The sequence below is a fragment of the Bidens hawaiensis genome, unplaced genomic scaffold, assembly GCF_021521415.1.
Source record: "Bidens hawaiensis isolate Kalapana, Puna unplaced genomic scaffold, B.hawaiensis_p1.1 tig00001576_1, whole genome shotgun sequence".
Classification (NCBI taxonomy): domain Eukaryota; kingdom Viridiplantae; phylum Streptophyta; class Magnoliopsida; order Asterales; family Asteraceae; genus Bidens; species Bidens hawaiensis.
In genome coordinates, this window is record NW_027491089.1 from 1113551 (window position 1) to 1126773 (window position 13223).

A 13223-nucleotide genomic window follows, 5' to 3' on the forward strand; every position below is an offset into this window, starting at 1 on the left:
TACTTGAGTTCCCATACACGTGACAGTTTGAGTCACACTTCATCATCCCCTCTTGATTCAAACTGTCCAACACCAGGTAACCACCCAAAGTATCTGCAACTTGAGTGTATCTGCAATTTGATCATGTGTTTCACAAAATTCCAGAATTACAACCTTCTTTTCAACCATTTCTCTAATGTAATGGTATCTTAATTCAATATGCTTTGATCTGCTGTGATGAATTGGGTTCCTTGATAGATTAATGGTAGACTTGTTATCACAAAATATAATCGTTGGCTCTTTCTACATCAGCCCCATATCTTCGTGTATATGGCGGAGCTAGAGGTGGCAATGTGAGTGGGTTGGGTTGGATTTGGGTGATGGGTCAGGATGGGCATGGGTCAAGATTGATTTTTAAAATAGAGGGTTAGGATGGATATGGGTCAAGATGGGTAAAGCTAATCCATCTTGACCCAAGTTAAGGTTGACATACAAAAAGTTTTAAAAACCCCTCAAAAAAATATTCAAAAAAGCTATTAAAAAAATAATAACTCAAATAAAATTGAAAAATGTAAAATAACTAAAATGTCTCTCCCGTCATCCTCGTTCATAAAAAAAAAAAAAAACTCGTTTTGTACCGGTTCAGGTTCTAGTTTTTCGGGTTTTTTCGGTTCTGTTTTGTTTTTCTTCATTTCGGTCGGTTTCGGTATTTGCTCGGTTTCGATTTCTCAGTTATTTCGCTTTCAGTGTTTTTTGTTTTAGTCAGTTTTTTTGGTTTCATTTTGTTTTTTTTTTGTTTCGTTTCGATTCATTTTGTTTTATTTTAGTCTGTTACGTTTCAGTTTTTTTATTTCGGTTTGTTAATCTTTTTTATTGCATTTCGCTTTTCTTTGTTTCATTTTGGTCAGTTTTTCGGTGTCATATCGGTTTTTTGTATCGTTTTAGTCGTTTTTCTATTTCGGTTTCGTTTCAGTTTTTTTGTTTCGTTTTGGTCGGTTTGGTGTTTTTGATTCGTTTTGATCCGGTTTTTAAATTGCATTTAGTTTTTTTATGTTTCCTTTTAGCCAGTTTTTCAGTTTCGTTTCGGTTTTTTTGTTTCGTTATGGTCGGTTCAGTGTCTTTGTTTTGTTTTGGTCAGCTTTTCAGTTGCATTTCGCTTTTTTTTATTTCGTTTTGGTCGTTTTTCTATTCCGATTCAGTTTCGTTTTGGTTTTTTTGTTTCGTTTTGGTCGTTTTTCTATTTCAGTTCAGTTTCGTTTCGGTTTTTTTGTTTCGTTTTGGTCTTTTTTCTATTCAGTTCAGTTTCGTTTCGGTTTTTGTTTTTCGTTTTGGTCGGTTCGGTGTTTTTGTTTTGTTTTGGTCAACTTTTCATTTGCATTTCGCTTTTTTTTTTGTTTTGTTTTGGTCAACTTTTCGGTTTTATATTGGTTTTTTTGTTTCGTTTTGTTTGTTTTCTATTTCAATTCAGTTTTGTTTCGGTTCAGTTGATTCGGTGTTTTTGTTTAGTTTTGGTTAGCTTTTCGGTTGCATTTCGCTTTTTTGTTTCGTTTTGGTCAGTTTTTCGGTTTCATTCCGGTTTTTTGTGTTTCGTTTTGGTCGTTTTTCTATTTCAGTTCAGTTTCGTTTTAGTCGGTTCGGGGTTTTTATTTCGTTTTGAGCGTTATTTGGGTTTCGGATGAGTTTTGTTTCGCACGTGATAGTTTGGGTATTTTGAATTAGATAAATTTTGGATAACTTGGATATTTTGTTTTGACCCATTTTAACCTATAAATGAAACTCACTTGTATATTTCCAACCCATCCTGACCCACTTGAAGAATTTTAATGATCCATCCTAACCCATTTTACTTTTAAAGTTTATCCATCTTGACCAAAAACAATCCATTTGAATTGGGTTTGCCACCCTTAGGCGGAGCCAAATGGCTTGACAAGTGGCTCCAGCAGCTGCAACCGTAGGTTGCTTCTTTGAGCTCCAAGAAACGGCCCCACTTCCTAGTGAGAACATATAGGCAGAGAGACTCTTCCGATCATCAATGCAACTAGCCTAGTCACTATCATTATACCTAACAAGTGATGTATCATTGCCCTTTGAGTACCATATGCCAAAATTAGGTGTACCAGCTACGTACTTGAGGATCCGACGAACTGCACCCATATGTATTTTGGAGGGATTTTGCATGAACCTTGAAACCATACTTACACTATATGCCAAGCCACTTACACTATATGCCAAGCCTGGCCTAGTGTGAGTTAGGTATATAAGCGCCCCCCCCCCAAAAAAAAAAAAAAAAAAAAAAATCATACTTCTAAAAGTTTCACCATTTGCTTTTTCACTATCATCATTCATAGACAACATGGTAATTCATTGGAGCTTGTTCAGCCTTGTTAGAAGGAGTGCCAAATTTTGACAATAAACTTTTAGCATAAGCCGTCTGGTGCAGAAAAATCCCATACTTTGTCTGTTTGACCTCCAACCCAAGAAACAACTTAAGTAACCCAAGATCTGTCATCTCAAAGGCATGCTTCATACCTTTCTTGAACTCATCCACAAGATCTTCACAGGAAGCAGTACAAATAATATCATCCACATACAAACAAACATAGATGAAATTACCTGTAACAATTTGCTTAACATACAGTGTAGGTTCACTCCGACTCTTTTTATACCCATGATCTCCAAAGTACTTGTCAATTTTTGAGTACCAAGCCCGGGGGGCTTGTTTCAGCCTGTACAATGCCTTGTGCAATTTGTAAACCATATCCGGGTGTTCCTTTGAAGTGAACCCTTCCGGCTGGTCAATGTAAATTTCTTCGGTAAGTTCACTATTCAAAAAGGCAGACTTAACATCAAGTTGGTTAACTTTCCACCCCTTTTGAGCAGCAACTGAAACTACCAGTCTAATAGTTTCAAACCGAGCGACAGGAGCAAAGGTTTCTTGATAGTCTATACCCGGTTTCTGTGAATACCCTTTTGCTACAAGACGAGCCTTGTGCTTCAAAACATGCCCATGTGAATCAACCTTAGTTTTGAATAACCATTTGACTCCCACTGTGTTTCTTCTCTGAGGTAATGACACCAACTCCCACGTGTTATTCCTTCAATGGCCTGAATCTCTTTATTCATTGCTTCCACCCATTTTTCTGATTGAGCTTCTTGGGAGAAGTTAACTGGATCAGTGGCACTTAGAGCGAATTGGCAAGTAAGAAGCTCAGTATCACTATCAGATAAACCTTCACCACTGATATAGTCTTGCATCCAAGATGAGGTTTTTGTAGTTCTTCTAGTGGGACCAGGTGAGGGTGTAGTGGACTGTCCACTTGAAGACAAATGAGGTTGTACTTGATTTGAGTGTGGGTCATTAGTTTGTAAGGAGGTAGGTGGTAGGGAGGTACTAGTAATATTTGTAGGTGAAGCAGTTACAAGAGAGTTATTGAATTGGGGTTGGTTGGGTTCTGAGTTTGATGTTGAGGTAACATGTGAGGGACTTTGTATCTCATCATCAAGTGGGAATGGGTCAATGAATTGATAAGAGGTGTTTGTACTTGAGCTTGCTTTATTCATATTCCAATTCCACTTTCCTGTTTCAATAAAATCAACATCACGCTTTATACTAAATTTGTTAGCATCCGTGTTATATAACTTGTACACCCCATTACCATCATTAGAATATCCAATGAGTATAGCTCTTTCAAATCTATTATCCAATTTCCTTCTAAGTTGAGAAGGAACCATGCCTAAGGCAATACAACCAAATGTTCTCATATGAGTTACAGAGGGTTTTATACCTGTCCAGGCATGGAGAGGTGTTTGGTTGATCAGTGCTTTGGTGGGAGATCTATTCATGGTGTAAACGGCTGTTGACACAGCTTATGCCGAGAGTTTGACAGTTCTTTTTCTTTAAGCATGCTTCTTTCAAGATTCATAATCGTCCTATTCTTCCGTTCCACTACTCCATTATGTTAAGGAGTATATGGAACTGTCACTTCACGTTTAATCCCAGCTAGAGCACAATAGTTGTTAAATTCTTGTGAACAAAATTCTCCACCTCTGTCAGAACGAAGAACTTTAATAGTACAGTTACATTCATTTTCTATCATAGCCTTGAAGTTTTTGAACTTCTCAAACGTTTCACTCTTTTTTGAAAGGAAATACACCCAACACATATGGGTAAGGTCATCAACAAAGAGAAGGTAATAATACAAGCTATTACCTAGGCTAACAGTTTGCATAGGCCCACACAAGTCTGAATGCACAAGACCTAGTTTGGTCTTTGCACGCCAAGAACTAGAGTTAAAGGGCTTCCTAGCTTGTTTCCCAACAATACAAGCTTCACATCGTAAGGAAGCCTCAATTTTAGGAAGACCTCTTACCATCTCTTTGTCATGAAGTTGTTTAAGACTTTCGAAGTTTAAGTGACCGTACCTATGATGCCATTTGAGTGCTTCAGTGTCTTGCTTGTTTTCCACCGTGACCAGGTTGATAGCATCAACCACAAACATGTTGTTAGATGCAACATCAATCTCTAACATGGTGCGATTTGATGCTTTGTGATTAATTGAACACTTACCATTATCAAAGACCAGCGCATATCCTTTCTTCATCAATTGCCCAACACTGAGCAGGTTGTATTCCAACTTGGGTGCATAATACATATCTTCAAGCATTTTGTAAGCATTATGGCCAACATCTATCTTCACAGTTCCCTTCCCTTCTACAGCTAGCCTCTTTTTGTCACCCAATTGGACCCTTAGTTTGAAGCTTTCATCAAGGCTTGAAAAGCTTGTTTTTAGACCTGTCATATGGTTAGAACAACCGGAGTCGATGAACCATAGACGAGACTTATTGCATGACTTCTCTGTGGAGGCCATCAATGACAACCGATCAGAGACGGCTTCCTAAAATGCAAGGTGAAGGTGTTGGGTTTCATCATCATGACCTTCATTTGTTTCTTCGTTTCTGCAACATTGACCTGAACGTCATCCGTGTTGTACCAGCAATCTCTCTTTAAGTGGCCATATTTCTTGCATACATGACACTGTGGGATTCGACTTCGATCAAATGTGCCACGACCCCGGCCTGTCCACGTGGTGATCCCCGACCTCGACCTCCACCATGAGTGGCTTTGGTTTGTTCGTGGATAACTTGGAGTGCTTGTTCATCTTGGTGCTCGGTTTTCTTTGTTGAGGCCTCTGTAGGGATAGCCCTGCTGTTAATGCGCTCCTCTTGTGATTGTAGAAACCCCATGAGCTTTACAGGAGTCACATTAGCTAGATCATACACCACTTCAATAGAACGTATGACATAGTCATATTGTTTTGAGAGATTCGGAATATTTTTTCCACCACCTTCTGATCGGTGAGTTCTTCACCATAGGATCTCTGTCGTCCTACGTTGTCCATGACCCGAGAGAAGTAATCACCCACAACCTCTTCATCATTCATGGAAATATTCTCAAATTCTCTCCGAAGCCCTTGAAGCTTTACCGATTGTACTTGGGAGTCTCCCTGAAATTCGACCCTTAGTGTCTCCCATGTCTCTTTGGCAGATTCGGATGCAACAATTCTGGAGAAAAGGTGATCATGTACACCTTGTTGTATGATAGCCATAGCTAATGCATCTTTTTTCTTGGATTCTCTGCGATCGGGTGAGGAATCAGTGCCAGTAGTGACACCAAGAAAAACAACATCCCACAACTCACGAGACTTGAGGATATATGGTCTTCATTCTAATGTTCCAGTGTTCATACCCGTCACCTTTGAACACTGAGATTGATACAGCAGAGCTAGGATTGGTAGGGTATTGTCAGCGATGGAAGGGAATTAGGGTTTTGTTTTTAAGATGGTAACAGGATCGTTCAAGAGCCGGATTTGGCCCTGATACCAAAACTGTTGGATTTCTAGAACAAACTTAATAACTCAAGTAGGTTTTTGATTACTTTTCTAAATGATTACACAAGCTGAATACACCCAATATAAATAGTAAAGGAAACCCTAAATATACTGAACTACCTACCGGTTCTAAAGGGCAAGTGGGTAAACCACTTGACCCATTATTCATTTAACTAACAATACATAAAATAAAGGACTTAAGAAAACACGTGGGTGAGTCGTGGACTTATTCAAACAGCTTCATGCAATGCCTACTGGACATACTTGAGTTCCCATACACGTGGCAGTGTGAGTCACACTTCATCAGTTGGTGATTTTGTTTTCATAATTGTAGCCTGTTTTATGGCTCGTGTTTCTAAGTTGAATGCGAAATTGCAAGCTTTTAAAGTCGGCCGACACTTTTGGGCACCATAATTTGTTATATTTTTGTAAATAATTTTATCTATATAAATCAAAACAACTAATCACGAATATGTTTGCCTTTTCAAATAATTTAAGAATCGTTTCTATCATTTAGTATGGGTTTTTGTCTAACTTGATATAAATTGGAGGCTCAATCCAAATGAGGGCCTAAAGCGATAACTTTAATTTATTCCCCTATACCAAGTGTACGTAGTGGACGCCATGAAGGTACGTACAAAACGCTTCAAAACGCCGGGAACACCGCCCCGTGGGGCGCTTCAGGTTTCAAATCATTTCCCAAAGCTTTGTACAAAACATCCAAAAACTTTTATATTGGATCCATTTACATGTAGACCAATAGAGAAAATGGAGGGGCACTTTCCACTCCCTCCTCTACACATGGCCATAGAGTTGGCCCTAAAAGATATAAAATACTTTGTTTAGATTTTTTTTATTTTAAATTCTTATTCTTTTTGTATTTTAGATATTTTATGAATTTGTTTTTTTGGATTTAGTTCCGTCACCATCACGAACATAACCGATGAACCGAATTCACGTCGAATAGCGGTGCAATGGTTGATTTTTACCAAATTTTGTTTTTTTTCAAAATATGTTTGTTTTACGAATTTAATTTTTGAGTTTAGTCCGGTACCATAATGAACCTACTGCTACCGAATACAGTTGTGTCGACTAGACGTCGCAACGATTGAGTTTTACTAATTCGTTTCAACTATAAATTTTTGTTATCTTTTAAAAAAATTGGCTTTAATGTTGGTACCTTAACAGGTCTTACTGATACTGACCAAATTCGTGTCGTTTTGATTATAAGTTGTATATGTGCTCATGATACTATTTTACGCATTTACATATTTATTGTTTAGATTTAGTGTTGATGTTGTAATAAACTTACCTGATACCGACCAAATTTTACGATTGCGTAGCCACAACACGATGGCTTTGTTACCTAGTTGTTTGTTGGTTTTGCTTTTTATTGGTTTGCTTTTCATATGTAAGGCATGATGAAGGAAACCGAAGCTAGTTCGAAAATTCTATGCATGAAATTTGGAATTTTTTCACATGTTGATCCGTATTTACATAATACATTATAAAATCAAATTGAAACCATACATTTATGTAGCTCACTTATATTAATAACCGCATAATACACTTATATATATCTAAATAATATATAAAACAAAATTATAAGTTGTGGCAGTGAGTAATAGAGACTATTACTTACATAACAGTCTTTTTTTTAATCACATTTAAAGTCATGCACAAATGTAATATAGATTCTCTCAAATCTCTGCTTTGAAAATGGTTCCGTATTGAACACACATCTATATAAAAGTGTCCGTCTAGAATAATATACCAATCGAATATGCGTGATGCTGATTGAAACCCGATATATAGACATCTATTCGATTCGAATCAACTTTTCTGAGTAAAATAGTCGTAGCTTGTAGCTCTCACTTGTCTAGCTATCAAGCATATAGAATAGACTAAAACATAGTTGCAACTACTTTCGAATTTACAAAAGATGTAATGAAAAATCTGACTCTACTTCTTTACCTTTCCAATGTGTGAATTAAGTTAATTATCTTTTAAATAAATACTTTGTAATAAAATACCAAATGAAAAGGGCAAATTCGTCCATAAATTAAAGGTCCTTAAAACCAATCAAAAGCCAATATTTTTGCTTTAATCATTAAAAAACATACAAATTGTGATTAAAAGAAAAACAAACAAGCAGTCACTTTTCTCTTTATGCCCTTTTTACCCCCTCACTCTCACACTCACTCAATATCTAAAATCAAAATATCTAGTTTCATACAAGCACAAAATTAATTAATCAAACTAATAATAAATAATTAATTAGTTAGTTAATTATAATTATAACTTATAATAATATTAACTCTAGAATTTTAGGGTTATCTCACTTGCATTACTTTCTTCACATTCTTCCCTCACCATCAATGCCTTAGTCTCACCACCACTCTCCGCCTTCCAGCTACCACCTCTCTCTGACTTCCCATCCTCGATACTCTCTGACCGGTTGCCACCCGTCGTCGTTGTACCGCCTCTACCATTAGACTCTTGCAAGCTTTGAGTTGAATGTGTTGAGGGCTTGTACATGATATTATTATTGTTGTGATGGTGGATCAATGGCTGCGGTGGTGGCAGGACGGAGTTAGGATAGTATTCTTGGGGTGTAAGGTAATGAGGGTTGTTGTGGGTGGTGTTAGGGTGTGTGGTGTAAAGGGTTTGTGCTCCGGCGGCCGTGGCGTATTCTGGTGGGACCCATATGCCACCGAGGACCACCAGCTGCGGTGGTGGGTTGTTGGCTGATTGTGGGCTTGGACTTGGTCTTCTAGTGTGAAGTCTGTATTTCTGTCAGAGAAAAATAACATAGGTTAGTTTGAGGAAATTAATGAAAGGAAAAAAGGATTGAAAATAGGTGTACTTTGTACGGAAAACATAGTGTCATTGTCTGTCCTGTGGGAAATTTGAATATGTGTAATTTTTTTTGTTTATTTTAAATTTTTTTAACATAAATATCACTTTTCATTATATATAACACAAAACGAGCTACATTTGAATAATGGGTAAGCGAGCAATAAGCTGTGTCACTATCCCCTTTTGAATCGCAAAACCTATTCTAGTAAATATATTAATTTTACTAATTCTTCGAAAAATTTAACTCACGGTTTCAAAATTTACAAATAACTAAGATAAATAACTAAAAAGTATAGAAAATGGTGATTAGAAATATACTGTATTTAATGATTTTTTTCTTTTTTAATCTTTCACATCTTTTAAATGCCTTTTTATGTTATAACTCATCCATTTAATAAATCTTTCTAATTTTTATTTTCTAATCTATAACATCCACCCTTGTTGTTAAAACCGGCTGCCTTCGACTGAATTACTAGGTTTCAACATGCTAAATCCTAGCCGGTTTTTTCGTGTGATAAACGTCATCTCTATTGTTTTGATCCGGTTCAATTTTGAAATTAATATATTTATAACAACAATATGAGGTTTTATTTAACTTCAATACTTTCAGGTAGCTTAGAAACATGTAATAATTTAAGAACAGTTTTCTAAATATTTTTGTTATGGTTTCTGGAATAGTGGAAAGTATATAAATGAAGTAAAAACTTTAAAAGTTCAATAACCTAAACTAAAATATAAACTATAAATTATTTATTATTTTGGCACACACATCGAGAAAGATAGATACCTGCAAATGGCTTTTGACTTCATCATTGGTCAAACCATCAACTTTCATAAGCTCCCTGATTTGTTTTGGAGTGGCAACTGAAATATTGTTCCCAAATATATCAGATTATGATTTATTAATCATGATACAATTATGAAACACCATAAAATGTACTTACTCTGTCTTAGTTTGAAGAACACAAACTTTAAGGTAGATTAATCTATTGTTTTTTTCCCTTACTAAATGACAATAATGTCCTTAGAAATTGGGTCCATAGATATTATTTATTAATATTAGTTGTGTGTGTTTAATAGTAAACTTGGAAGTTGGCTAATAAATTTTAATATAAACATTTGTAATTGGACAAATAAAAAAGGAAATATGGACACTTCTAATAGGACGGAGGGAGTAACGTGTATATTACTTCTAGTTAGAATTAATTGATGAAAATATATACCTTGAGAACCACCTAACATCTGAAGAGCATTAACAAATCTTCGGTGAAGATCCGGTGACCAGCACCGCCGTGTCTTCCTATGAGTCTGGGAGTTCGTGGCAGCTCCGGTGGTGACCGCAGCGGTGGTCATACCCGTAGTTTGATTACTATTTGTAAGATCACCTTTGAAAGAACTATTCTCCCTTACAAAACTCTTGTTTTTTTCATGATCAACATCTTTTTCACCAGAAGAAAGAGCTAATTCTGGCAACACTATTGCTGGTGTTGAGCATGATGAGTTTCTATCCTTTGAGAATGGGATAAAAGCTCCACCATCTCTATGTTTAGTGTTGAAGTTATTCTCACTCTCGGTTTGTGTAACTTTTACATGATTAGTATTATTAATACCAGTGCCGGCGTTGGTGGTATTGCCGGCTTGGCTCCATAACTGAACCGAGGTCATCCAATTCGCCTTGTTATCGATGCTCGAAAGAGATGACTTTTCTGGTCCTTCACCACTAGAATTCTTCACAGGTATGAATTCTTCAAGTATCGGTGAACCTTGATTTGCACGGTAGGTTTGTAGTTGTTGTCTTGATGTCTCCATGGCTAAGAAAAAGGTTGAAAGTTAAATCAATATAAAGATCAAAAGAATTAGGTTTTGAATTTGAAATTAAGGGTAAATTAAGTACTGAAGTATGTGTTACTTTTAAATGATCTTAGAATATGAAAACTGTTAAGAATATATTAAAGTTACATAGGCATGTATAAAGTGAAAGACAAAAAGATTAAATCATCACATGTTATTAGCTTTAGAGATACGATTTTTCCTCATAGCCTTGCTAAAATTTGTATAAAATTGAATTATGTTCATGGGTATTGCTTTGTGGCAATCATGATTTAATAGTCAAGATAACAAAAGTTCTTTAGAAGAAATGTAACTTTACAAATTATTCTCTCTAAAACACAAACATAAACTATACGGTTAAAAATTCATACAAGGAGTGTGTTCACTTTGAAATCTATAATACGTTGAGAACTGCAAGAACCATATAATTTAATTATACGTGATGATTTACATAGTCGTTATATTTTTCTTTCCCACAACTTTGATAATCTTGTATACAGTATATACAAGCATATTATATGATTCTTACCATTCTCAACATATATAATTCCAGAAATTAACATGCCCCATATGGAGCAAGTTAATGAATATTCATAAGCATCAAAACTCAGATGAAGATATAGGTGAATGATACCATTGGTGAGCAGTTGCATGCAAAGCGGAAGTTCGCGTTTGAAAGCATCGATCTTGAGTCTTTCTTCTTCAAGACGATATAGGAAGTCTTCGAGTTTTTGGGTTTGATCATGTTCATGGGTTAGTTGTTGTTCGCCGATTGTTTTCAAGAGCATGGAGTAGCTATGTGGTTTGCATTTGAGACTTAATTCTGAAGCTGCTGCCATCATTATTTTATGTATAAAACCTGAATCTTTATGTATGATTCAAGAATAGTGGTGTGGGAAAACCCTAACTAAAGAGAGGAATTTAATAGCTTGTGTATATGCTGGAACAAATATCAACAAGATAAGAAAGAAGGTTATATACCCTTATTTCTTTCCCTTTCTCTTTCTAGGGTTTGAAACACTCAAGTAGAGAGAAAAGAAAGAGGTTTTGTTTGTGAACACAAGGAGGATCAAGAGGTGGATCGTCTTCTTTTAAGGGCTGACACCTATGGAGAATAAAGTAGGAATATTTAGAGAGAGAGAGAGAGAGAGAGAGGAGAAAAGTAAAAGAAGAGAGAGATGGTAACATCTTGCAAAGACAAAGGCAAAAAATGAAAGCTTTATGTGGGATGAGAAGGGTCGAAGAGAAGGAATCAAGGATTGTCTGTGGGGTACGTCTTACGATATGTGAAGGGTCATATGCATGTGGAACACAAAGTTACTACGTACATGGCTACATCATTTACTTGCTAAAACATATTTTTGTAATTACACTATAAGAAATCTGAGCAAAATAGTGACGACGAATTAGCAGCGACTACCGTTACTAGCAGTAGCAATAATATTTGTAGCTGCTAAAACTCCTCTTCTTTATAGTGTTAGCAATTGGTTACAAATATTTTAGAAACATGAAACAGGAGAGTTGTTGGCTATAACGTTATACTCTTTTATTTATTTTCTTTTTCTTGTTTTTAGAGACATATAAATCATACCCGATGAAATAAGTAATTATACGTATATTTATAGAGATATGTTGTTTTAATTTTATATTCTTTACATATAATGAAATGATAATAACTAATGTTTTTTATTAATATTTTTAATCAAATAACTACACACGTATCAACCATATACATAATACAACTAAACACTCGGAATAATTAAACCAAATTGCATACGTCAGCACCCTCAAACAAACTCTCTCTCTCTCTCTCTCTCTCTCTCTCTCTCATCTTTTTACCGGCTCACACCTCAAACCGACCTCAAAACTTAAATTGGAAAAACCTAGTTGGAAAAAGAACGAGTGTCAAACATTGGACTTTATAAAAAACTGATAAACCCATCTTTCATTTAATCAATTAATTAAAAAATATATTTCTTGTGAGAAGCTCCCGAATCGTGTTTTTCGTCGCAAGTTTCAAGTCAATTATATGCGATGGAATGATGATACATGTACAAGTTAGTTTACGGATTGAAATCAACGTTTAAGATAGTCTTGTACGTAATGTATTACGTACGATAAGTACATTATTGTGCATTATTCATATATATATATATATATATATATATATTAAAAAGTTATGTTGAATTACTCCATAAAAAGATTAAAAAAACATTTTTTTCAACAAACACAAAAACCCACAAAGGTTAAAAAAAGAGAGAGAACCACTCCTCGTTTAACATAAAGAAGATTAAAGAAAGGATTTCCTCTGCAATACCAAACTTTGATGAAGTGATAAGGAAGGTATCTAGGATTCCCCTTTTGCATTTTTCATTAATTTCTTTAAATATAAGATTAGTTTTTGTTAAAATATGTAATTAGTTAATATGAATTTAAAGAAAAGATATAAAAAAAGCCTCACAAGGTTCAAGATAACAAAATTCGGATCTTGGGTTAGGATCCATTTTTATACCCCCAATACTTGTTTTATTAAGTGTCGACCAAAGGCACCCTTTTTCTCAAATATCTTTATCACCTCCCAATTTTTGTAAAAGAACTTAGGTTCAAGAGCCATACTTTTTCCAACAAAAAAAAATAATACTAATATTAGATCTTCGGATCCGTTTA

At 35.4% G+C, this 13223-nt stretch overlaps 1 protein-coding gene across 1 annotated transcript; it reads right to left on the reverse strand.

Moving 5' to 3' along the window:
• Positions 1 to 7906: 7906 nt before the first annotated feature.
• Positions 7907 to 11641, reverse strand: LOC143589121 (myb family transcription factor EFM-like). Its single transcript, XM_077069967.1, has 4 exons — positions 11191 to 11641; positions 9950 to 10537; positions 9514 to 9590; positions 7907 to 8660 (listed from the first exon to the last, which is right to left on the reverse strand). The coding sequence occupies exons 1-4, from the start codon at positions 11396 to 11398 to the stop codon at positions 8187 to 8189; spliced, it is 1347 nt and encodes a 448-aa protein (XP_076926082.1). The 5' UTR covers positions 11399 to 11641; the 3' UTR covers positions 7907 to 8186.
• Between the last annotated feature and the right edge of the window lie 1582 nt (positions 11642 to 13223).

Excerpts from the sequence above, each read along its gene's own strand:
- LOC143589121 (XM_077069967.1), bottom strand. The coding sequence starts at position 11,398 with ATGATGGCAGCAGCTTCAGAATTAAGTCTCAAATGCAAACCACATAGC. Across the intron at positions 9,591-9,949 it reads GATGTTAGGTGGTTCTCAAG|TTGCCACTCCAAAACAAATC; the intron begins GTATATATTTTC and ends ACAATATTTCAG. Across the intron at positions 8,661-9,513 it reads AAGTCAAAAGCCATTTGCAG|AAATACAGACTTCACACTAG; the intron begins GTATCTATCTTT and ends TTTCTCTGACAG.